This window comes from Lolium rigidum, chromosome 7, assembly GCF_022539505.1.
Source record: "Lolium rigidum isolate FL_2022 chromosome 7, APGP_CSIRO_Lrig_0.1, whole genome shotgun sequence".
In the NCBI taxonomy this organism is placed as follows: domain Eukaryota; kingdom Viridiplantae; phylum Streptophyta; class Magnoliopsida; order Poales; family Poaceae; genus Lolium; species Lolium rigidum.
In genome coordinates this window covers 223,463,068-223,488,929 of record NC_061514.1, presented here as the reverse complement: position 1 = coordinate 223,488,929, position 25,862 = coordinate 223,463,068, and the positions used below count along the sequence as shown (strand labels likewise).

Sequence of the window (25,862 nt, the reverse complement as noted above, 5' to 3'; positions counted from 1 at the left end):
ATATCATGTGAGTTTCTATGCATGTCCGTCTTGTCTCGAAGTAAGGGAGATCTACCACTTTAATGGTTAGAGCATGCATATTGTTAGAGAAGAACATTGGGCCGCTAACTAAAGCCATGAATCATGGTGGAAGTTTAAGTTTTGGACATATATCCTCAATCTCATATGAGAACACTAATTGTTGCTACAAGCTTACGCATTAAAGAGGAGTCCATTATCTGTTGTCCATGTTGTCCCGGTATGGATGTCTAAGTTGAGAATAATCAAAAGCGAGAAATCCAAAATGCGAGCTTTCTCCTTAGACCTTTGTACAGGGCGGCATGGAGGTACCCCTTTGTGACACTTGGTTAAAACATGTGTATTGCGATGATCCCGGTAGTCCAAGCTAATTAGGACAAGGTGCGGGAACTATTAGTATACTATGCATGAGGCTTGCAACTTGTAAGATATAACTTACATGATACATGTGCTTTATTACTACCGTTGACAAAATTGTTTCTTGTTTTCAAAATAAAAGCTCTAGCACAAATATAGCAATCGATGCTTTCCTCTGCGAAGGACCTTTCTTTTACTTTTATGTTGAGTCAGTTCACCTATTTCTCTCCACCTCAAGAAGCAAACACTTGTGTGAACTGTGCATTGATTCCTACATACTTGCATATTGCACTTGTTATATTACTCTATGTTGACAATTATCCATGAGATATACATGTTATAAGTTGAAAGCAACCGCTGAAACTTAATCTTCCTTTGTGTTGCTTCAATACCTTTACTTTGATTTATTGCTTTATGAGTTAACTCTTATGCAAGACTTATTGATGCTTGTCTTTAAGTACTATTCATGAAAAGTCTTTGCTTTATGATTCATTTGTTTACTCATGTCATTACCATTGTTTTGATCGCTGCATTCATTACATATGTTTACAATAGTATGATCAAGGTTATGATGGCATGTCACTCCGTAAATTATCTTTGTTATCGTTTACTCGCTCGGGACGAGCAGGAACTAAGCTTGGGGATGCTGATACGTCTCCGACGTATCGATAATTTCTTATGTTCCATGCCACATTATTGATAATATCTACATGTTTTATACACATTATATGTCGTATTTATGCATTTTCCGGCACTAACCTATTAACGAGATGCCGAAGAGCCGCTCGTTGTTTTCTACTCGTTTTGGTTTCAGAAATCCTACAAAGGAAATATTCTCGGAATTGGACGAAATCAACGCCCAGGGTCCTATTTTTGCACGAAGCTTCCAGAAGACCGAGGGGGAAAGGAAGTGGGGCCACGAGGCGCCGCCACAACAGGGCGGTGCGGCCTGGCCCCTTGGCCGCGCGGCCCCGGCATGTGGGGCCCTCGTGTGGCCCCCGCGTTGCCCTTCCGCCTACTTAAAGCCTTCGTCGCGAAACCCCCGCATCGAGAGCCACGATACGGAAAACCTTACCGTGACGCCGCCGCCGCCAATCCCATCTCGGGGGATTCTGGAGATCACCTCCGGCACCCTCGCCGGAGAGGGGATTCATCTCCCGGAGGACTCTTCACCGCCATGGTCGCCTCCGGAGTGATGAGTGAGTAGTTCACCCCCGGACTATGGGTCCATAGCAGTAGCTAGATGGTTGTCTTCTCCTCATGTGCTTCATTGTCGGATCTTGTGAGATGCCTAACATGATCAAGATCATCTATCCGTAATTCTATATGTTGTGTTTGTCGGGATCCGATGGATAGAGAATACTATGTTATGTTGATTATCAATCTATTACCTATGTGTTGTTTATGATCTTGCATGCTCTCCGTTATTAGTAGAGGCTCGGCCAAGTTTTTGCTCTTAACTCCAAGAGGGAGTATTTATGCTCGATAGTGGGTTCATGCCTCCATTAAATGCGGGACGAGTGACGGAAAGTTCTAAGGTTGTGGATGTGCTGTTGCCACTAGGGATAAAACATTGATGCTATGTCCGAGGATGTAGTTATTGATTACATTACGCACCATACTTAATGCAATTGTCTGTTGTTTTGCAACTTAATACTGGAAGGGGTTCGGATGATAACCTGAAGGTGGACTTTTTAGGCATAGATGCATGCTGCATAGCGGTCTATGTACTTTGTCGTAAAGCCCAATTAAATCTCACAATATTCATCATATCATGTATGTGCATTGTCATGCTCTCTTTATTTGTCAATTGCCCGACTGTAATTTGTTCACCCAACATGCTATCTTATGGGAGAGACACCTCTAGTGAACTGTGGACCCCGATCCATTCTTTTACATCGAATACAATCTCATCGCAATACTTGTTCTACTCGTTTTCCGCAAACAATCATCATCCACACTATACATCTAATCCTTTGTTACAGCAAGCCAGGTGAGATTGACAACCTCACTGTTTTGTTGGGGCAAAGTACTTTGGTTGTGTTGTGCAGGTTCCACGTTGGCGCCGGAATCCCTGGTGTTGCGCCGCACTACATCCCGCCGCCATCAACCTTCAACGTGCTTCTTGGCTCCTACTGGTTCGATAAACCTTGGTTTCTTACTGAGGGAAAACTTGCCGCTGTACGCATCACACCTTCCTCTTGGGGTTCCCAACGGACGCGTGCTGTACGCGTATCATTGTGCCAAGTAAAGTCTTTGATAGTAAGGTTAATACTAGATTTGGATTACTGCGCAGAAACAGATTTCTTTCTGTCACGAATTTGAGTAGACCTCTTTGTAGGTAACTCAGAAAAATCTGCCAATTTACGTGTGTGATCCTCAGATATGTATGCAACTTTAATTCAATTTGAGCTTTTTCATCTGAGCAAGTTAAGTGCCTCTAAAAAATTCGTCTTTACGGACTGTTCTGTTTTGACAGATTCTGCCTTTTATTTCGCATTGCCTCTTTTGCTACGTTGAATGGATTTCTTTGTTCCGTTAACTTTCAGTAGCTTTGTGCAATGTCCAGAAGTGTTAAGAATGATTATGTCACCTCTGAATATGTGAATTTTTGATTATGCACTAACCCTCTAATGAATTTGTTTTGAGTTTGGTGTGGAGAAAGTTTTCATGGATCAAGAGAGGAGGATGATACAATATGATCAAGAAGAGTGAAAAGTTTAAGCTTGGGGATGCCCCCGTGGTTCATCCCTGCATATTTCAAGAAGACTCAAGCATCTAAGCTTGGGGATGCCCAAGGCATCCCCTTCTTCATCGACAACTTATCAGGTCACCTCTAGTGAAACTATATTTTTATTCCGTCACATCTTATGTGCTTTACTTGGAGCGTCTGTATGTTTTTATTTTTGTTTGTGTTTGAATAAAATCGGATCCTAGCATTCTTTGTGTGGGAGAGAGACACGCTCCGCTCGTTCATATGAACACTGGTGTTCTTAGCTTTACTTTTAATGTTCATGGCGAAGGTTGAAACTGCTTCATTCATTGTTGTTTGGTTGGAAACAGAAAATGCTTCATGTGGTAATTGGTATATGGTCTTGAATAATTTGTTACTTGGCAATTGTTTTGCTCAAATAGATCATGTTTAAGCTCTTGCATCATGTACTTTGTACCTATTAACGAAGAACTACCATAGAGCTTGTTGAAATTTTGTTTGCATGATTGGTCTCTCTAAAGTCTAGATATTTTCTGGTGAAGTGTTTGAACAACAAGGAGACAGTGTAGAGTCTTATAATGCTTGCAATATGTTCTTATGTAAGTTTTGTCTGTACCGGTTCATACTTGTGTTTGCTTCAAACAACCTTGCTAGCCAAAGCCTTGTACTCGAGAGGGAATACTTCTCGTGCATCCAAAACCTTGAGCCAAAACCTATGCCATTTGTGTCCACCATACCTACCTACTATGTGGTATTTCTCTGCCATTCCAAAGTAAATTACTTGAGTGCTACCTTTAAAATTTCATTCTTTGTCTTTGCAATACATAGCTCATGGGAAAATAGCCTTAAAAACTATTGTGGTATTGAATATGTTGCCTATGTATCTTATTTCCTATAAGTTGCTTGTTGAGCGGTAACCATGTTTCTGGGGACGCCATCAACTATTACACCTTTGTTGAATATCATGTGAGTTGCTATGCATGTTCGTCTTGTATGAAGTAAGGGTGATTTATCATGATCAAATGGTTTGAGTATGCATATTGTTAGAGAAGAACATTGGGCCGCTAACTAAAGCCATGTATCATGGTGGAAGTTTCAGTTTGGACATTAATCCTCAAACTCTTATGAATATTATCTGTTGTTGAATGCTTATGCATTAAAGAGGAGTCCATTATCTGTTTTCTATGTTGTCCCGGTATGGGTGTCTTTAGTTGAGATCTATCAAAAACGAGAAATCAAATGCGATCTATCTCCTTGGACCTTTGTACAGGCGGCATAGAGGTACCCCTTTGTGACACTTGGTTGAAACATATGTAATGCAATGATAATTCATGTAAATCCAAGCTAATTAGGACAAGGTGTGAGCACTATTGGTATTCTATGCATGAGGCTTGCAACTTATAGGATGTCTTATGCATAACACATATGAATTATTACTACCGTTGACAAAAAAAAATTCTATGTTTTCAACCTAAAAGCTCTAGCACAAAAATAGTAATCCATGCTTCCCTCTACGAAGGGCCTTTCTTTTACTTTATGTTGAGTCAGTTTACCTACTTCCTTCTATCTTAGAAGCAAACACTTGTGTCAACTGTGTGCATTTATTCCTACATACTTGCTTATTTGCATTCATCATATTACTTTGTGTTGACAATTATCCATGAGATATACATGTTGAAGTTGAAAGCAACCGCTGAAACTTATATCTTCCTTTGTGTTGCTTCAAAACTTTCTACTAAGAATCTATTGCTTTATGAGTTAACTCCTATGCAAGTCTTATTGATGCTTGTCTTGAAAGTACTATTCATGAAAAGTCTTTGCTATATGATTCAGTTGTTTAATCATTGTATTTACCATTGCTTCGAATCACTTCATTCATCTCATATGCTTTACAATAGTATTGATCAAGATTATGATAGCCTGTCACTTCAGAAATTATCCTTGTTATCGTTTACCTACTCGAGGGCGAGTAGGAACTAAGCTTGGGGATGCTTGATACGTCTCAAACGTATCTATAATTTCTTATGTTCCATGCTAGTTTTATGATAATACTCACATGTTTTATACACACTTTACATCATTTATATGCATTTTCCGGCACTAACCTATTAACGAGATGTCGAAGCGCCAGTTCATGTTTTGTGCTGTTTTTGGTTTCAGAAATCCCACACAGGAAATATTATCGGAATTGGACGAAACGAACGCCCAGGGTCTTATTTTTCTACGGAGCTTCCAGAAGACCGAAGAGGATACGAAGTGGGGCCACGAGGCGCCGACACCACAGGGCCGCGCGGCCAAGGGGGGCCATGCCGCCCTATGGTGTGGGCCCCTCGTGAGCCTCCCGACTCTGCCCTTCCGCCTACTTATACTCTCCGTCGCGAAAACCCTATTACCGAGAGCCACGATACGGAAAAAGTTCCAGAGACGCCGCCGCCGCCATTCCCATCTCGGGGGATTCAGGAGATCGCCTCCGGCACCCTGCCGGAGAGGGGAATCATCTCCCGGAGGACTCTACATCACCATGATCGCCTCCGGACTGATGTGTGAGTAGTTCATCCTTGCACTATGGGTCCATAGCAGTAGCTAGATGGTTGTCTTCTCCTCATTGTGCTATCATGTTAGATCTTGTGAGCTGCCTATCATGATCAAGATCGTCTATTTGTAATGCTACATGTTGTGTTTGTTGGGATCCGATGAATATGGAATACTATGTCAAGTTGATTATCAATCTATCATATATGTGTTGTTTATGTTCTTGCATGCTCTCCGTTGCTAGTAGAGGCTCTGGCCAAGTTGATACTTGTGATTCCAAGAGGGAGTATTTATGCTCGATAGTGGGTTCATGCCTCCATTGAATCTGGGACAGTGACAGAAATTTCTAAGGTTGTGGATGTGCTGTTGCCACTAGGGATAAAACATCAATGCTTTGTCTAAGGATATTTGTGTTGATTACATTAGCACCATACTTAATGCAATTGTCTGTTGTTTGCAACTTAATACTGGAAGGGGTGCGGATGCTAACCCGAAGGTGGACTTTTTAGGCATAGATGCATGATGGAGAGCGGTCTATGTACTTTGTCGTAATGCCCTAATTAAATCTCATAGTAGTCATCATGATATGTATGTGCATTGTTATGCCCTCTCTATTTGTCAATTGCCCAACTGTAATTTGTTCACCCAACATGCTATTTCTTATTGGAGAGACACCACTAGTGAACTGTGTACCCCGGTCCATTCTTTTACATTTGAAATACAATCTACTGCAAACTCTGTTCTTTGTTGTTCTTCGCAAACAAACATCATTCTCCACACCATACGTTTAATCCTTTGTTTACAGCAAGCCGGTGAGATTGACAACCTCACTGTTAAGTTGGGGCAAAGTATTTTGATTGTGTTGTGCAGGTTCCACGTTAGCGCCGGAATCCCTGGTGTTGCGCCGCACTACACTCCTTCACCAACAACCTTCACGTGGCCTTCATCTCCTACTGGTTCGATAACCTTGGTTTCTGACTGAGGAAAAACTTGCTGCTGTACGCATTACACCTTCCTCTTGGGGTTCCCAACAGACGTGTGTCTCACGCGCCATCAATTAGCTATTTGGTATTTGAGATAAATAAAGTATGAGTAAATAAAATACAGTAATAATAATTGCACAGAGTGGCCCAATCCTTTTTATAGCAAAGGACATACCAGTTGTTGTACTTATGATGACCAAACGTTCCTGAGGACACACGGGAATTACGTCAAGTGCTTTCGCTTCATATAGCTGAATACTCTTCAATGGTTTGGTAAGTGTTTTGTGGGTGAACCTATGCTAATGTACTAACACATACTTGTGATTATACCTCTTGCAAGCATCTGTAACTACAAGAAAGTAATTAAGATAAATCTAGCCACAGCCTTGAACTTTGAGATCCTACACTCCCTCGTGCACCGGTTTCCTAACGGGGGTTTGGGTTTCTGTCGCTCCCGCAACCCCACAATTAGTAGCCAAATACACGATGCATTCCCCTAGGCCCATAAAGGTGAAGTATCATGAATCGACGTTCACATGATACCACTAGAAGAATAACACCATAACTTAAATATCAAATCACTGCATATTACTCAACATAGTTCCACTACTAACATCATGACTTCTCCCATGTCCTCGAGAACTAAACAAACTACTCACGAGACATCATATGGATCATAATCAGAGGTGATATAATAATGAATAACAATCTGGATATAAACCTCAATTCAATGGTTCCACTCAAAAGCATCAACTACTAGGAGTAATCAACACCGGGAAAGTTTCCCCTATGAACTAGACAAGTAGCAAACCCAAGATGTTACAGCGGGACGGCGTGGCGACAACGGTGATGATGGTACTGGTGGTGGAGATGATGGTGATGATGATCCTGATGAAGTCCAGCTCAATGGCGGTGACGATGGCGACGATTTCCCACTTTGGGAGGGAATTTCCCCGGCAGAATTCTGCCTACCGAAGAGCTTTTCTTTTCTCTGGTTCTCCACCCCGTAGCAGCGGCGGAATATTTCTCGGGTTGCTCCCCAGGTCTTAGGTTTCTCGGAGGGTTGAAATACGCGAGGGGGCAACGTCAGAGGTGGGCCAGGGCGCCCCGACCATGCCTAGGAGCGGCCAAGGCCTGACCCGCGCCTAGGGGTGGTCTGGCCCCCTCCTGGCCCATCTCGGCCTCCCCTTCTGGCTTCCTCCGTCATCTGGCAAAATAGGATTTTCTGTATATTTTCTGGGAATTGTTGTTCTTCAGAAATATGGTGTCTTGACGGTCCTTTTTCCAGCAGAATCCTGGCTCCAGCGGTTAATTCTCCAATAATCATCAAACATGCAAAAATAGATTGAATGACATAAGTATTACCTCTAAATATGAAATATATCGATGAATAACAGTAAATTATGATATAAAATAGTGATGCAAATTGGACGTATTACCTCCAAGTGCAGATAGGTTTGTAGAAGAACAGCAAGTTTCCCTTAAGTGGATCACACAAGGTTTATCGAACTCAGGGAGGTAGAGGTCAAAGATATCCCTCTCAAGCAACCTTGCAATTACGATACAAGAAGTCTCTTGTGTCCCCAACACAGCCAATACACTTGTCAGATGTATAGGTGCACTAGTTCAGCGAAGAGATAGTAAAGTACAAGTAATATGGATGATTATGAGTGGTAATTGCAATCTGAAATAAAAATAGCAGCAAGCAAACATGTAGCATAACTGGTTGTAAACGGTATTTCAATGCTTAGAAATAAGGCCAAGAGATCATACTTTCACTAGTGGACACTCTCAACAATGATATCATCTCTTCACTATGCTACTATGGACCACTCTCCGGTTGGATAACGAACACAAATTCACCATCTAGGGCTATAAAAGCACTCCTTAAAGTTTGCATTCCAAATATAGGGATGCCCCGCGCTGTCACTTTGAGCATCGAAAGATAGTACTAACAAAACATCACAATTTATAAGTATTTCTATAAAGTTTAGCCTAAGACACACACGGGGTGCACACTGTCCCCTTCACACCGTGGGACAAGGTATCTCCGGAGATCAGATAATAAAACCACTTGAGTAGCATAATAGTTGAAGAATAACATCTACTTATTTTACTAGATTACGAAGCTCATGATCACATAAAGATCATACCATGGAAGAGAGAGATAGACCACATAGCTACCGGTAAAGCCCTCAGCCCCGGGGGAGAACTCCTCCCTCCTCATCATGGGAGTCAGCAATAACGATGAAGATGGCGATGGAGTCGATGGAGATGGCTCCGGGGGCAATTCTCCGACCCGGCGGGGTTCCGGAACAGACAGTTCTGTCCCCCGAAACTTGTCTTCGATGGCGGCAGAGCTACAGAACTTTTCGTGGACGGAGGCTGGTTGATTTAGGGTTTTCTCGTCGGGAGGCAACTTATAGGCGAAAGGGCGAGGTCGGTGGGCACCGGAGGGGCCCACACCACCCCTAGGCGCGACCAGGGAGGGGGCGCGCCCAGGTATGGTGTGGCCGCCTCGGTGCCCTCCTCTGTCTCTTCTTTGGACTCCGTCTTCGGGTCGGGAAAATAGGAACTTTGGCTTTCGTTCGTCCAATTCCGAGAATATTTCCTGTACAACTTTTCCAAAATACAAAAACAACAGAAAACATGAACTAGCACTGTGGCATCTTGTTAATTGGTTAGTTCTAGAAAATGCGTAAAAATGCCACGAAGTGTAAACAAAACATGTAGAAATTGGTGTAAAACAAGCATGGAGCATCAAAAGTTATAGATACGTTTGCAACATATCAACCCTTAACCAGAAGTTTTTGAATTTGAAAGACCGAGGGCGGCACGGTCCTCTATCGTCGGCGAGGAGAAAAGGGAAATGATCTGAAAGCAAAGAGGAAATGGCGAAGAGGACATGAGAATGAAAGGCGAGGTCCCATCGAGCTTGCACAAGGTGGGATTAAGCCTCTTTTGCTGCAAGTGAATCTTCGGTTTTGAAATGGATCTCTCTAAGCTCATACTCTTGCAAGACGGACCGGAATCGGTTTATGCGAGCACGGTTGACATTGGCCTTATTCTTGTCCCTAGCCCGGTGGATTTGATTGAAGTCTCCAAGAACCAACCATTTAACCCCTCCCGTAGGCTTGAGCCCGCAAAGGTCATTGAAGAAGTCATCCTTTCTCGCCGAGGTGGAAGGACCATATACGTTAGTAAGCTTGAATTCTTCATCGGTGTGGACAACATGAACGGTGGCTGAGATGGAGAATTCAACAATTTGCACATTGGAAACGCGCAAGACGGTGTCATCCTAGAGAAGTAAGATCCCACCCCTAGTGCCAACGGAAGGCTTCACCGTGAAGCTCCTCAACCGGTTTCCACCGATGAATAAGGCATCGGCCGGTGATACAAACTCCAACTTGCTTTCCTGAAGGCATACAATGTGAGAAGTGGAGGTAGAAATGAGCTCGTAGACAGTTACGCAGCGATTTGGATCATTTAGCCCCCAAGCATTCCTACAGAGGATGTTGAAGATGTCTAACATTGGAGAACAGATAAACCCATGGCAGTAGCACACGAAGACGGACACAAACCAAGAGGAGTCCACAACAGAATATAGCAGTCCACACCGGTACACAGGTCCTGGAACAAGCGCTAGGGCGCAACTTGGCCACACGCACACACACACACACACACAACTGCGCAGTCTAACAAGACACATCAACAACCAACATAGGCAAAACTCCGCGAATGCAGTCGATGCTCATAGGGTACAATAACATGGGAGCCTTGGCAATCTGAGAGAATCAATCACATAATCGCAACTTAAACATTCGCAGTGGCATCCTCGTCGCTAGCGTCTAGGGCGCCATCACCACCATGCTCGATTAGGGCTTTGTCGATGGCTACGGCCAACGGATCGACCAGCTTGAATAGTGCGCGCAGCGCCATGATGACCTGCCGGGACACCGTCCCCTTGAAACATCGAGCGAATTCTTCCAGCGCATGCTCCATGATGACCTGCCCGTTGCTGATGATGCCCATCGACTGGCAGGCAAGGGCCTCAGCCTTCTTGGCCACCGGAGCCTCCCTACGGCGAGCTCCACTGTCTAGGATACCAATTACAAAAAAAACCCTAATGTGACTATCGTGATTGATGTGTCATAGGCAATGTTGGTGAAGAACTTGACATCATTAACCATTGTGGAGGTGGCGATGAGGTCTTTGACATGTCCAAAACATATCTATGGACTATGCCTTTCAGAGTTTATTATGTCATTTCTCTTGCTTCCGTGGTTATAATGCTTCCTTTAATGTTTTTCTTGATTATTGGGATTTTTAGAAAAGTCCCATTTACTTTTAATTTATATGATATTCAAATGCAGATCACCTGATTTTGTAATTTTGACTTACATGAAAGCTCCAGTTAATTCAAGGAAAAAATCTGTCTAACCTATTTTTCAAATATAAAAATACCTAGCATCGGAAGTGGCGCACCATGGTGGAAGATCAAATTATGACAACTAGAGGGGGGAGGAGGTGAATAGAAGTTCATGAAAAATAATGCAATCCAATAACTATTTTGGTGCTCCATTAGTAAGATTCTAGCTACTATTCGGTACACCAATAGTAGGAGATGGTGGCGTACCGAGAAATTGGTATGCCACCGGTAGGTGGCTGTACCAAGGTAACCCATGGTCACTCTTACTGGTGGTGTACCACTCTCTCAGTACACCACCAGTAAGAATATACTAGTGACGCACAAGAATAATGGTACCCGCTTGAATATAGCTCTGAAAGTACGCAAAGTACACCGGTAGTAAGATTTTACCTATAGGCTTTTTCCCTACTAGCTTCCGTCTACATAGTTTGACCTCTCTCTCTAGCCCTCGCACGCAGTGACGGATTTACCCTTGGCCATGGGGGTGCACAGGGCCCGTACAAAACAAAATCCTTTGTTAAATAGCATTTTTTACACCACTTATGCACCCCTAGAAATCTTTTTTATCTGTTGAGGTATCCCTTAAGCACCGGGGTTCCAAATGCTCTAGTTGCGCCACTGTTTGCATGGTTGTTGGGTTTAGGTATCGGATCAAGGGGAAGAAAGCTTGCAATGCATATTCAAGTGCCTCAACAATAAGATATCATCTACCCTTCTTAGTTAGAAAATGAACAAACATTTTTTAATTGCAATTGAAAATGTTAGTTTATTTATATTTAACTAAAGAGGACATAGGGTGACCCACTTGCATCCAGTGGCGGAGCTAGCAGGATGGAATGGTTGGGCCACATCCTAAGATTTTGGCCCAGCCCATATGTCTTTCATAGAAAAACAAAAAAAATCCAGCCAAAGTAAGTATTGCCTCACCCTAGTAAAATGGGCTAGATTCACCACGACTTGCATCTATATAGGATGCAACGTTGAATGGAATCATGTACAATTTGGCATGTCTTGTTTCCAGTCATTTCAAACATTCACGCAGGTTTTTGAACACGAATCATGTACAATTTGGCATGTCTTATTTCCAGTCATTCCAAACATTCACGCAGGTTTTTGAACACGAATCATTTTTAATTTCAGTAAAATTTCGTCAAAAGCTAGGATAACAGGAGCGGAGTATTGCTATGAATCAATCAAATCACATGCATAAATCATACACATAAGCCCGATGAAAACAGGAATACATATAATTAACACGCACGCGCGAAGTTGCAAAAATCATTTAACGCGAATCAAACACGGCGATGACTCAGCTATCGTCATCATAAGGATCGATCATTCACAAGGCTGGTATTTTGACCCATCGGAGCTGGAGGTGGATGATGCCGGTGGCGACGTTCCTGAGCTTGATGAGCGCGTCCTGCACCACCTGCCCTTCCTCCCACACGATGTTGCTCTCGTCCGCCAGGCAGCAGGCGGAGGAGGTGCCGCCGCGGTGAGGCCGCACGGTGCGCACCACGGTGCCGCTATGGATGTCCTCCAGGTCCATTCTCGCCATCTGCAACAGCGGCTCCAGGTCCACCTGCGCGTCCCCCATTGGGTCGTCCTTGCTGAGCTTGTCTTTGTCGAACACCTCCTGCATATGAGATCCATGGCTGAGTAAATTACATTCAGCTTGCAGGTGTCGGAAACATCGATCTGTCAGAATCCAACTTACTATCTTGATCGGCGTCGCCGGATTGGTGACGGCGAGGGTGAGCTCCTCGTTCCAGACGGGGTTCACCGTGTTCTTTATCACGCTCGTCTTCAGGTTCTGGTTCTCGAGGTGGACCACGACGTAGGGGTCGCTGCCGTCGGCGTCACGCTTCACGAGGTTGATGCCTCGCAGCAGCCGCACGCTCAGCACACCGGGCGGCACCGCCTCCGACGTCATCTCGGTTTCCTGCTGGTGTTCTTGTTGATTTGATCTTCGAATGGGTGTACGTTAATTTTCGTTAAGGTCTCGCTGGTGCCAAGAAAGGATTAGGGAGGAGTAACGTACTGGTGGTAGCGAAGAGGAAGGTAGACATGGCCGGCCGGCCACAGGTTCATTGATTCGCTCGCCGTGTTTTGTGGCACTCGACATTTTCAGTAATTTTATAGTATGTCTTACTATTGCACTCTGCTATTTTAGGACGCTCCCATGCATCATAAATGCAGCTCCCCCGAGTCTCCTCACTTGACATTTCCTCACCAGAAAATGTGGTCAACTGCCATTCTAGTAGTATACTTTATGACCACGCGTACAACATGTATTTGAGGTGACTGACCAAAGTCAAAGTGCACGCACGAGCCAAGTATTGGGACCATATTAAATTATTATTAAGATTTTGCTAATTCTTTACCCCTCTTAAGATATTGGTTTTACTAATTCTCGATCGATCGAGAGTTAGCTTACTTCGTACTCGACTCTTAGAGCATTGGATTGCAACATGATTCATGCAAGTTATGAGTTACAACTGAAATTTTACTACTTACACATGACATGTGACGAAGTAAAAAGCCGTGAATCATTGAATTGCTTCATGGTTAAGTTATTAGTTCTAACTAGGATTCAATGACGTAACATACTGAGAATTAAGTTAGTAATTCTCAATCAGCTGAAAATTAGTCACTCCCTTAAGATACTGTGAGCAATATGCCAGTGCTAGGTGGGTCCTAATCGTCAATTACACCTAGCGTGCCAAGTCGTAGTTTTAGTCATTGTTTTGTTTACACATACCCTGATCTATGCTATTTCAAAAGCTATGCACTTTCTCGTTTTTTTATGCCCGAATTGGTTTGTCTACCCTGTACCAAACCAACCAAGAATTCTCAGTTCAAAAAAAAAAAAAAAAAAAACCAACCAAGAAAACGTCTCACCGCTTCGTCTAGGCTAGTTCTGAGTGAAATGCAACTCTCCCGCGCACGGATTGGCCCACCTTCTCTCACCTCTTTTTCTATAGTTTTTGTGTGAGATAGATTCCTTGTACCTTTACACTATTACATCTAGTGAAAAAAAAAACTTAAAATCTCTGTTGTTTTTGAAATGAAAGCTCAATTTATGATCTGTTTGAATATTGGGTTCCAATTGAAGGCAGCTTCAAAATGCGACCAATATTAAATTTTTTTTGACATTTTTTGAAAATCAACTTTTAAAACTTAATGAAACATATTGATACTTGATGTAACTTGGTAAATTTTTTATTTAAAACATTTTGTTTCACGCTATTTCAAAATTGGTTCATAAGAGTTAGAATATATTTGACAATTATCCTATAGTCGAATTTGGAGACATAATTTCTAAACCTTGTATCATTGAGTTTTATTGTGTATCATCATGTTTCAATGTGTTTCAATTCAATTTTTGTATTTTATCGAAATGAACCCATTTTAGGCTTGTTTGAGAGATATAATGGAAATAAATATGCAGATTCAAATGCAATATTAATCGGATATATATTCCAACAAATATGACTATTTTAAATTAAATACAAGAAGTTAAATCAATATAGTATTAAACAATGGGGGAACTGGGGAAGGAGTACTATTGTGGGCAGCTTACATGCAATGATGCAAAGATTCCCTCAAATCCTAATCTCAAAGCAAATGAAGGCTCGATCCGTGCACGGGACCTCCCGTGCACAGAACAAACGCCTCTCTACTAGTTCTGGGTAAGTTGAAGCAAACCGATTCCAGCGACAAAAAAAGGAGAACACGAGGTGGTATGCCATGTGTACCCAAAGGCTGTCACCCGTCCATATATTATGTTGGAAAATTTTATAAAGTTGCTGTTAAAATTTTAGTCCTCGAGTGAACATATCCCAGACCGTTGTATTTTGCCGTGTATGGTGGATAGCAGCTTTTTTTTTCAATGCCACATGGCAAAGTTGGCGGGGGCCATGGCAAAGAATTCGTTGGCAATTTTTCTGTCAGCCAAACGCGATTGGAACCTGGGTACGCGCGCACCCATTTACCAAAAGTTCAAAAAAATGCTATTTAAAAGTTGCCAAAAAATGTGAAGTAAAATTTTGCATGTACATATTATGTTGATAGTTACTCGTGTGAGTTTTCACGAAAAAATACCATTGTGTGTGGCCTGTATAAAAATGACAAAATGTCCAAATGAGAATAGTGAACAGGAATTTGTACTATTCACATGAATATGAATTTACATTTTGTCATTTTTGTGTAGGTCACACACAATGGTATTTTTCTGTGAAAACACACATGAGTAAGTATCAACATAATATCTACATGCAAAAATTTACTTCACATTTTTTGAAAACTTTTAAATAGCATTTTTTTGAACTTTTCATAAATGGGTGCGCGCGCACCCAGGTTCCATTCACCATTTTCGGTGTACTATAGCGCTATATTAGGACCTTAGAAGAGTAAATAAAAAGTGTCAAAAATTCACTAAATAGTTTAATCCACATGAAACGCTGCGAAATGAGTAATTCGTGTGAAAATATAAAGTTATTAGAGGATATCCATGGTTTACTATATCTCTTTTAAGACGATTTTGAGTTTGTGATGAGACGTTTCGGATGACGATTATTTCCAACAAGTGTCCGTGCTCCTTGCATACAAAATTAAATGGACCGTTAACCGGAACGTGATGAACTTGTCGGTCAAGACAGGAACACTGGGAAGGTCTATGTCTTGGGAGTTTGAGTCTATCACCGATCCATCAGATCGATCGGTCTATTTCTTGGAGAAGAAGCTCGATCGGTCGGCAGGCACGCATATAAAGAGGCACGCAGCACGGCCGTCCTCCAACACCAATCAGACCGCCCGGCGACGTACAAACCCACCTGATCACGAAAGCTCGATCGATCGAAAACAATGTCGGCGATTCGAGCCTTCTTCGGGAAGCTTCCGCGCCCCTCAAGCCGCCAGGCCGCGGTAGGCGCCGCCGCCTTGTCAGCCGCCGCTGGCGGGGCCTGGTATTACCAACAAAACGCCGACGGGAAAGCAGAAGGTACGTCCCAATGGATCGAATCTTTCCATCAAAACTTGCTACTGCTGTTTTTCTTTTCAGTGTATTGACACCATGAATATGATCTGTGCTCGCAGCCGTCAAGCTGGCTCAGGAGGCGGCCAAGAAGAACGAGGCGCAGCGGGCAGCTGTCGAGGATGCCATGAAGAAGAAGGAGGCAGACACCAAACCACCGGTTCCGCAGCCCGCCGCCGAGGAGGCGCCCAAGCAGTAGGAGACGTACGTAGCTAGGATTAGTTTAGGTTATTAGTATGGCGGCTGTGTGCCGAATTAATTAGTTGATTATCTTTCTTGGAATTATATATCGATCTTCAGTTGTGAACTTTTTCTTGAGGAAGTCTGTGTGGTATCCTGCTTGCAATTTTAAGTTTGAGCTTTCTATCCAACGAGAGGCCGGTAGATCTGCTCTTATTCCTTGAATTGTGGCAAGGAAGGCCAGAGAGCATGACCGATGTACATACAATCCTTGTCGAATTAGCAAGATTTTGCTTCAAAATTCTTTCATTTAATTAGCCTGCCCACCTTTTTTCTATGCTCTGATTTCTGAGGTCTGGTTTAGCTTGGATACCTCTTTATTTAAATTGAATTTCTTTTTTCTAAAATATAATTTACCAAATTTTTCATGACTATGAGGTTCACCCCAATCCATCTTACGAATTTATTGCCAGGCCTTTCAAACTTGAAATTTGGTGGATCTCTCTCCGTTTTTAGATAATGGAACATCTCATGAGTTGTACTCCCTCCTGCCCAAAACATGTTGCATATAAGTTTTGGTTAAAAGTCAAAGTTCGTAAAGTTTAATCATCTATATTGATAAAAATATAAACATATTTAATAAAATAATAATATTTTTAGAATTATTATGAAATATATTTTTATTATATATGCATTTGATATGGTAGATCTTTGTATTATTATCTATATTTTTGTCAAACTTTGCACAGTTTAACTTGCACAAAAAAATATGTACAACATAAAATAAGCAGGAAGGACTACTAGTAAATAGGGAACCAAGCTTATTACTAATCGAGACTACTGAGAGACATATAAAGACGGTAAAAGTACGGCCGCATGGAAGAATCTGACGTATTTTCCAGGTTTCTTTCGCTAAGATGAAGTCTTCACGGCTTTCAAGTTGCATCAAGCTAGGCAGCAACCATCATTGTTTCACACCAATGTTTCTTACGTCCTTTGGGTTTTAGTTCCCTTTTTCATGATTTTCTTTAAGAAAAACTAAACACGTAGTGCCATAAATAATCCATTTGCAATTCGGAACTTTCGAGAATTACCTGTGTCAGTCGTTTTGATGTGTGAATCTGAGTTGGCCAAGGAGCATTGCGAGATAATACAAACTGCACACTAGTTCTTTCATGGGAACAATAGTGTTTTAGGAAAAAGATACACCAAACTATTAATAATCATATCCGCAGTATAAAGAACTTAAAACGTAATAAAACTTGAAAATAGAGCACTCATCCATCTAGATACGACTACAATCACTAAACACTAGAGCGAGCCGAAGATGCTGTTAAGAATCGGTCCCACGAATATGTGTATTTGTATCGTACGTGCCTTGTACTTGTATCCTGCCAAGTATATAAATAGAAGAGATGTGAAACCCTAATACGTGTTTTAGCTGATGCGCCACTATCTCACCCCCTCCCTCAATGAAGTGGACAAAGCTTATTGTAGTAGTGTTTCGTTGTGTTAAGACCTCAAAAGACAAGCGCAACACAACCATCTGCAAAGATGATGTTATAAACGAGATTAGCAAATGAAGGAAGAACGAACAAACCACCCTTAAGGGAGACAAGATTTTAAGTGGGAAAACCTCTCCAACAAAGAGATGAAAAAAAAAGTGCGCCACCCAGTAAAACTTTACTATATCGGGAATGTTTGCACAATGTCGTGTGTTTCCAATGAAGCGATAAGCTCTAGCTGGAGGCTTACAAGATGTAGAGATAATAATCTGTACCACGGGGTGGCTTCCTCCTCGAAATGGACTTTCGCCCTGCTATATTAGTATAGCAACCACAATATACAACACAACACAAGCAAGCCCAAAAGAAAAGATAAGACTGAGAAAGAAAAAAAGAAGGTAATGTCGACACCGGCATATCGATGAAAACGAAGATGTCTCGCAAGCCTTGCACCCTCCAGATAAGTCCCACCACGCTCCTAGCACACCGAAATGCCGCATACCAAGCAACACCTACGCTGCTGCCCGGACTAGTCCTAGGGTTTCCTCCGGTACGCGAATGGGAGTAGGTAGGGGTCTACCCGGCGCCCTTCAAGAAGGAATGCTGGCACCCGCAGGCGTCACCATGTCGGTGTCGCACTAGCCAACATGGATTTCACCTGACCCCTAACCCCACCATCCCAGACAATTCGGAGTGGTCCACCCAACCTGTCGTCCACCAGCACGCGCCACCACGGTCTTGAAGCCATCCTTGCCATCATGGGGTGGCTTCGGCCCAAGCTTCCTGGGATGGGTCTTGCTCCGCTCGTTAGAATGAGCCTACCTTTTATATAAATTTGTATTAGAACATAACAAACTCCACCTTGAGACAAATTATATCATGTAGCATGAATAATAGCAATCTCCTGAGAAACAAAAGAAATACTTTGGATGCAAAACAACCACTAAGGCTAAACAGTTATACCAACCAAGGTCGAGCAAATCTCGAACTTGGCAACATGAACTTTCATTGTTATCGTATCAATAGAATTATCATGAGTAGTTATCTGGCATACCTCCAGTTTACCTTGTGCAACAAAGTTGCGAACATAATGGTACTTGATAACAATGTGCTTTGTCCTCTCATGGAATATTTGATCTTTGATAAGGTATATGGCACTTTAACTGTCACAAAATAGATTAATGCAATAATTTGAAGTGAGGAGCAATTCGTGTACTAACAGATTTAGCATCAAGCATATTGAAACGTTGAAGGACTTTCTTAATACTTTGCTGAATAAGAAACAAAAAAAATTGATTTTCTTAATGCACCTAGTATTTTCTTAGTACCACCAAGCACTACTGAGAAAAGGCTTATAGCCGCAACTGCTCGCATGGCGCAAAAATGAAACTCCGTCGGTGGTAAGCCAAACCACTGACGGGCAAAGAAAAGATCGTCAATGGTAACTCGTGAACTGGTCTCCGCAACGTGTACCGGTGACACACAAAATAATAATTCATCGATGGTTCTTCCTTCCGGACCAGACATGGGGGCCTGAAAAAAGCGCTGACAGTGGACTATTTCCGAGCGTCACGGGACTACGGCAAAGCAGTGACAAAGTGGCAGGAAGCGTCCGTCGTTTGTTCTTTTCGAAACCTAGAAATATACCTAGTTTGCTTGGTTTTCACTGGTTAGACGATGAGCTTGCATAATTTTTGTCGTTTTGGCTCTGATGGTTAGTCGTGATGTTTAGTATCGTCGAATGAGAAAGATGCCTACGTTGTCGCCCCTCCACTTTATTTTATACCGCGCCAGGGCTTCTCTCCTTGCCAGATCGCTTATCTCCCCTTTCCACTGCTTCTCCACGCCAATGCCTTCATGCCGATCCGGTGGAACGACCAGGAGGCTGGATCTAGACACGGGGTAGGAGGCGGTGCCCGCTACAATCTCCGTACTAACGAGGCGTGCTCGCTCGCTGACCTCAGGATCCTCGCACCACCGATCTTCGGACTGCCTACCGGCTGGGTGGTGAGATTTGGTGGCGTACACCTGCCGCCGGCCAGCTGCGACCACGACATCGAGGTGTACCGACGCTGGGCGATGATGTCGCCAGAGGAGCAGCGGGAACCTTGGTAAGCAATCAAAAGTCCGTGGTGGGATGACAAGTTCGTCGAGGAGCACGCCGCCGCGTGGAACCGCTTCACTGGCCCTAGTCCACGGCCCGGGAAGAACGAGATCAAGTAACGTCAATGGTGGAGCGGCCGAACTGTGGGAGCCGTTCTTGCCTACTACTATGAAGCTAACGGAAGGGACGCGCCGGAAACACCGCCCGGCTCGTCGGTATTGCCTTTGCCTAAGAAAAAGCAAGTGTCGGCTGGCTACCTCATCCCACCTCGCGAAGGAGACCCAGACGACAAGCCGAGGTTCTTGGCCGCCATTAACGAGTCATCACAAGCGCTGGTTCTAGCCTTGTTGATGGATGAGGATTCTAAGGATGTCGTCGATTGGAGCAACCTCTCTGACGACTTCTTTGATGACAAGGTGGATATCAACCAGCAGACACCGCCGCTGGAGCTAGAGTTGCCGCTGCCATGATGCTACATACCACCTAGGGAGGACGGAGAACCAGATTACACGCCACACGGTTCTTGGCCGCCATTCGCGAGACAGCGCAAGATTTGGAGCTGGCCTTGATTGACGAGCATCTGAAAACGTCGATTGGACCGAAGCAGCCCCCAGAGCTGCCCTTGCTACCGCGCCACCCAAACGACACAGAGGGCACGCCAGGCCTCGAGGAGGTCTTGCGGTTGTCTACGGCCGAGGATGGCATCGTAACTATGCCCTCTGACGACGAGGACTAGATTCTAGTTATCATTGAGTTTAATATAGTTTAAATTTCATTCAAATTTTCTGTTGTAATATTTCCTACATTTTAACAAAATTTGAGCTGATATTGAAGCATACATGTATAATTTCATTTTGCTAAGAACACAACATATGATCTCACTACGATCCATAAATTGAAGACCAGCGCCATGTCGTAATTGAATAGAGGCATCGAGATCAATTATCATGACAACAAAACAGAGTACAAACTGCAATTATGTATATTGTAGATTTAAAATGAACAAGAAAATTTCAGAAAATTCGCATTGTACTTAGATCACAAAAGCATTAAGCATGGACCATGTTCATAAGAAGTGCATCAAGTCTGTCCGATATACATTAACGAAATGATAAAACAGATTGTTCACGTCTTTAGAACATATAGGCCGGGAAACTAAATAATAACTGTTCAGACGACTTGAGACATCACAATGGGTGTGCTCAGAACTGAAGATCATTCATTTTGTTCTCCAGATCAAGAGCTGCTCATAATGAACCACCAAAGGAATTGGCCACTGACAAGTCATGTGTGCATTTTGTAAAACTTGTATAATCATACAGCTCTCCCTCGTCATCATAAAAACTTCTTAACTCAAAATTTAATTCTCTAGAAGCTTTGTATTTCACATGTAGCTGTCTGCGCTGATTAGCCCACCATCTATTGTTGTGATTATAGATGATGACAAACCTCGTAACCTTGAGCACTTTAGCACGCAGAACAAAAAAAAACTAATTTCTGTGAGATGGAGATCAAGACATCCGCTGGGATAGAGCGTGTTATATTCCAGCTCATTTTTCATATCCATATCAACTTCTGACTGCAAATAAGAGAAAAAATTAAGTGTATATATGTGGCCTAACAAAAATGTAACTTCTCCATAGCTCGCATGAAATCAACATCAGGTGAGTTGCATCAGGTGTGAATTGAGGACTGTTGAACAACATAGTCACAAGACATGTGTGGAAACTAAATTTTTCATTGTAATAAACTTGGAAAACTTACCCAAAAATGATGTTTGTGTACCATATACTGTTCCAGTGTTCCAAAGCTCACAACATATCTGTGCAACTCTACGCGTATTGCTAGAGTGGTTAACATTTAACAGAAAATAGATTCACCTCGATGTATAGCTTCTGAGTGTAAGGAAATCATCTAAGGAATCGAACTACTGCATTCAGATTAGCCAATACTAGAATTTAGAGCCAAGATCTTGATTGTGCGCAGAGACCATATCAAGCTGGTGGGGATCATCCTCTGGAGGACAACAGTACAAATGTATAAATAAAAGTAACAAAAACATGGGTTTCAAGATGAAGAAAACGATAATTCTCAAGCAAAGATGAAGAAAAATACTGGACACCTCAATGATTATGTCTCCAATAACAAGTACGGATCTTTCGTTGGAAACGTGCCTCAAAATTGTCAATTTCGGTGGCTCGGTAACACGGATTCTTGATAGAACCGCTAGACCAACTATGATCAATCTCTCAAGGAAAGGTGCATCCTGAATGACCAGCTCCTGGAAAATCGTAAGGGATTTGTGCTCCAACAAGCCAGACACACCAATTGTACGAATACTCGATGAGACGATGCAGAGGGTTATGAACCCATGGATCCCCTGAAGCTCAAGGCCCTCGAGCGCAGTACAGCCAACGATCAGGCTTTGGATAGCCGCCTCCGAGATGAGGACATCGTAGAGCTCGAGATGCTTTAATTCAGGGAATATAGCAGGATCGACATGAATATCAGGGAAATAGCAGTCCCAAAGGTGAGTTACGCGCAGCGTGGGCGCGAAGCAGAGCGCGGATCACGACAGCGAGCGCCGCAATTTCCACATTGGAATGTGAGGTCCTGGAGGCCATTTAGGGCGCCTGATCGGAACCACTTGCCGAACCTGGTGTCAAGCTTGGATTTGGAGCGGAAGCCATAGATGTGTACGCATTTAGCGGGGCCAGGGTGTGCCGCGAGGATCTTCGAGATTGCGGAAGCGTGTGTGCATTCCTGTGGACAGAGGTTACAGTCGACGATGAGGTTGAGGGGGCGGAGCGCTAGAGGTGGCGCCATCTACAGGAGAGGACGGTTGTCCGCATCACACACTTGGTGGGGAGGAGGCAGATGATGATGTCCAGCATCTCATCGGGGAGGCTGCTGATGACGTCGAGGCTAGGCGGTGGCTTCTGTGTATCTGGGTAAGACGCCTTCGCTCGTCGGCAGCCGCCGCCTCCATCTCTGTCGGTGTTAAAAACGAACCCGGCAGACTCATTGAAGCAATTAAGGGGAGTCGTCTGGACGGTGGTGGCGCTAGCTAGTGGTGGACTGGAACGGCAGGAAAGGGTGTAAATCGGCTGCGGCGCTAGTGGATAGGGATTTAGGGGAAGTTGGCAAATTAGGAAGTTTTGTGAAGCTAGCGGCCCGATGGTGATGTGATAAACATACCTACCACTGACATGTTCTGAGTTGTCCTCAGCGACGGGCAAGATTTAATAAGGTCGTTGGTACCAGCAATGCTTTACAACACGTTCCTATCTCAAAAAAAAAGAAAAAAAGGATTTACAAACCCTTATAATAAAGTCTCCCTACTATAGTATTCTATGTTGTAGGCTATAAATTTTAACCTTTTTGATATAAATAAATTGTCCCTGTTTAAAAGAAGTACCAAAGAAACTCAAACGAAAGAAAAAAAAACTTTGCCAAGTGTCCTTTTATAGCAACAATTTCCCAAGAATTCCCTGTTTAGAGTGATAGTTTTGTTAGAAAAATCTTCACAACAAATTGCTACCATGTCTGACTTACTAATTATCTTGGCTTTCAAGCCAAATACCAAGGCGATGACCACATCCATGGTATATTCATTACAGTGAATCTCAAATTATACAACTAACTAATATAAAACATATGTCAACGCCAAGAATTTCTTAGCAGAAGGAAGACCATATGCTATGTAAAATTCCTAGGTAATGCCAGTTTCTATGTATTTGTAACTAGCCTTTCCATTCAAATGAGCTGGTTCGGTCGTTTTTCGAAAAGTATGCCAAATTTTGTACTACACAGGTAGTGTGCTATACTTGGCCCTAGAACTTTTAATGAACCCTTGGAAGTTAACCTGAGAGTAGGATTCTATGCACTAGTTAGTCACTATATTTCAAAATCTTATCCATTAATTTTGATATGAATGGCCAAGCTGCCAAGTTAATTTGACCTTGTTTTTGAAAAATACCGACCATAATTCAAGAAAAAAACCCCTACGCAAAGTTTCCTTTTGTGCCAACTAGTTGCATGTAAAATACAAAACTTTTGTGTAACAGTTAATAGTGTGATAGAAAAAAATTCATAGAAATTTAAAATCCATATCTATATATGTCCCGGACTCAAGCGAGATACCAAGAGGGATGACCACATCCATGGTATATTTCATGATAATTAATCCCAAACGGTACAACTAATTATATGAAACATGTCAACACAAAGAATTTAGCATAGCAGAAGGTAGTCCATATGTTATGTAAAATTCCATGGTATTGTTATCGCCGGATTTTAGCCAAATTAGGAGATGGGCCGTGATTGAGATGGGCTTAGAGGATATGCACATAAAGTGTTTCTGAATCGGCCTCGTGCGAGAGTTTGGGCTAGATTGCCCGTATATCTGTACATTATGGTAGATCACGTTTCAGTTTAGAATTAAGAGATAGAGTTTGGTTCGTACACAGTTAGGTTTATTCCAAAGATAGAAAGTCTACGGACTATAAATATGTACCTAGGGTTATTGAGAAAGGAGGACGATCACGTTCACAACAAACACAATCTAGGCGCATCGCCACCCCTTGTTTCGAGGGTTTCTTCCGGTAGCGTCATGCTGCCTGCATCGCATCTTGCGATCTGGGCAGTATCAGTTTATTCGTTGCTTTGTCTTGCTCGTACTGAAGCCTTGTTGATGGCGAGTAATACTGTTATCATAGATGTTTTTAGGGCTGACATCGATACTTTTCTGATATGTTTGCTTAGTTATGCTGCCCCTAAATATCTAGCTGCCTTTGCACCTATCTTAGGTGTAAGGGCAGCATCTTGCTTGGTCTTTATTTAGTAGATCTGATCTGTTATGGTTGTTCCTTGTTCTCCAAGGATTAGTTTGATATCCGCATGGTTAGGCCTTACAAACGGGTTGAACGATCCAACAATGCGTAAGGTATGGTTTGCCGATCCAAGAGGGGTTGTTCCGGGAATCGACTCTGTGTTGGTTTTTAGGCCTCTTCTAGGACTAGTTTTCTGTTATCTTTCGTATCCGCTGTGCTCAACTACGCGTAGGACGTTCCAATTATGCGGTGAAAGCCCTAGACTGTCGTAGATCGATTTAACTTGGTATTGATAAAGCAGGATCCCCATGTTATCGTAGATCCAATACGAACCATGGGTCAATCGGCTCTTTGAGCCGATTCACAGGGTAACCTGAGAGCCGATCGAGGCTCGGATTTAATGTTTACGTGTCCGCCATGCAGAAACTAATTGAAGCAATCCATCACCTTCCCGACCAGGTATAGGTCAGGTGGCACGCCCTCGCAACAGCCGTGACGTGTGCCGGATTTTGCGGGCCGTCGCCCGAGGGACCAGGGCCCACCAGCAGTTCCGGGAGCCTCCCGGCTCTTCGTGTTGCTCGTCGCTGCTCGCCGGTGGGTTTTGGCAGGCAACACATTCTCGGCACGCCCGGTGGGACATTCTACAAGAACTCGCGTCAACATCTCGCAGCTGAGATGGCGGACGGACCAATCACGTACGAAGATCCGCCCGAGGAGCACAAGAAGAAATATGATGATATTAAAGCCGTCTTCGAAGCCGATCTCATCGGCTCTTTCGAGAGGACCCGTAAACATGGCATTAGGTGGAGAGGGTTCTCACCCGAAGGCGTTCTCGATGAAGTAGATCTGTCTCGTCCCTTCGCAGGAACGCACCGCAGCTCGCGCCGGAAGTTAATTACATGGTGGCTCATTCTCTACACCGTCATTCCGAGAGCCCGGTGAACGCTTTCGAGCGCATTGCGGTTCGCGTGGTTCAGAAATCATGAAGCATCGCACTCTCCGTCGTGGCCTGCCCTAGGGACTCACCAGGGAGAAATACCGTTCTGCACTGCACCGCAGCCGCCATTCACGCTTGCAGCTCCAGAGCCACATGGTTCACCGGCATACGTCGTCTACAAGACTGGAGGCGATCCTGGCGATTGCCAATTCCTGTATGAGCCGCCTAAAGAAATCC

General features: G+C 43.3%; 1 protein-coding gene across 1 annotated transcript; it reads right to left on the bottom strand.

The window, feature by feature from the left end:
• Positions 1–12,371: 12,371 nt before the first annotated feature.
• Positions 12,372–12,965, bottom strand: LOC124675571 (GTPase activating protein 1-like). Its single transcript, XM_047211648.1, has 2 exons — positions 12,750–12,965; positions 12,372–12,668 (listed from the first exon to the last, which is right to left on the bottom strand). Exons 1-2 carry the CDS (start codon positions 12,963–12,965, stop codon positions 12,372–12,374), a joined length of 513 nt encoding a protein of 170 aa, XP_047067604.1.
• Between the last annotated feature and the right edge of the window lie 12,897 nt (positions 12,966–25,862).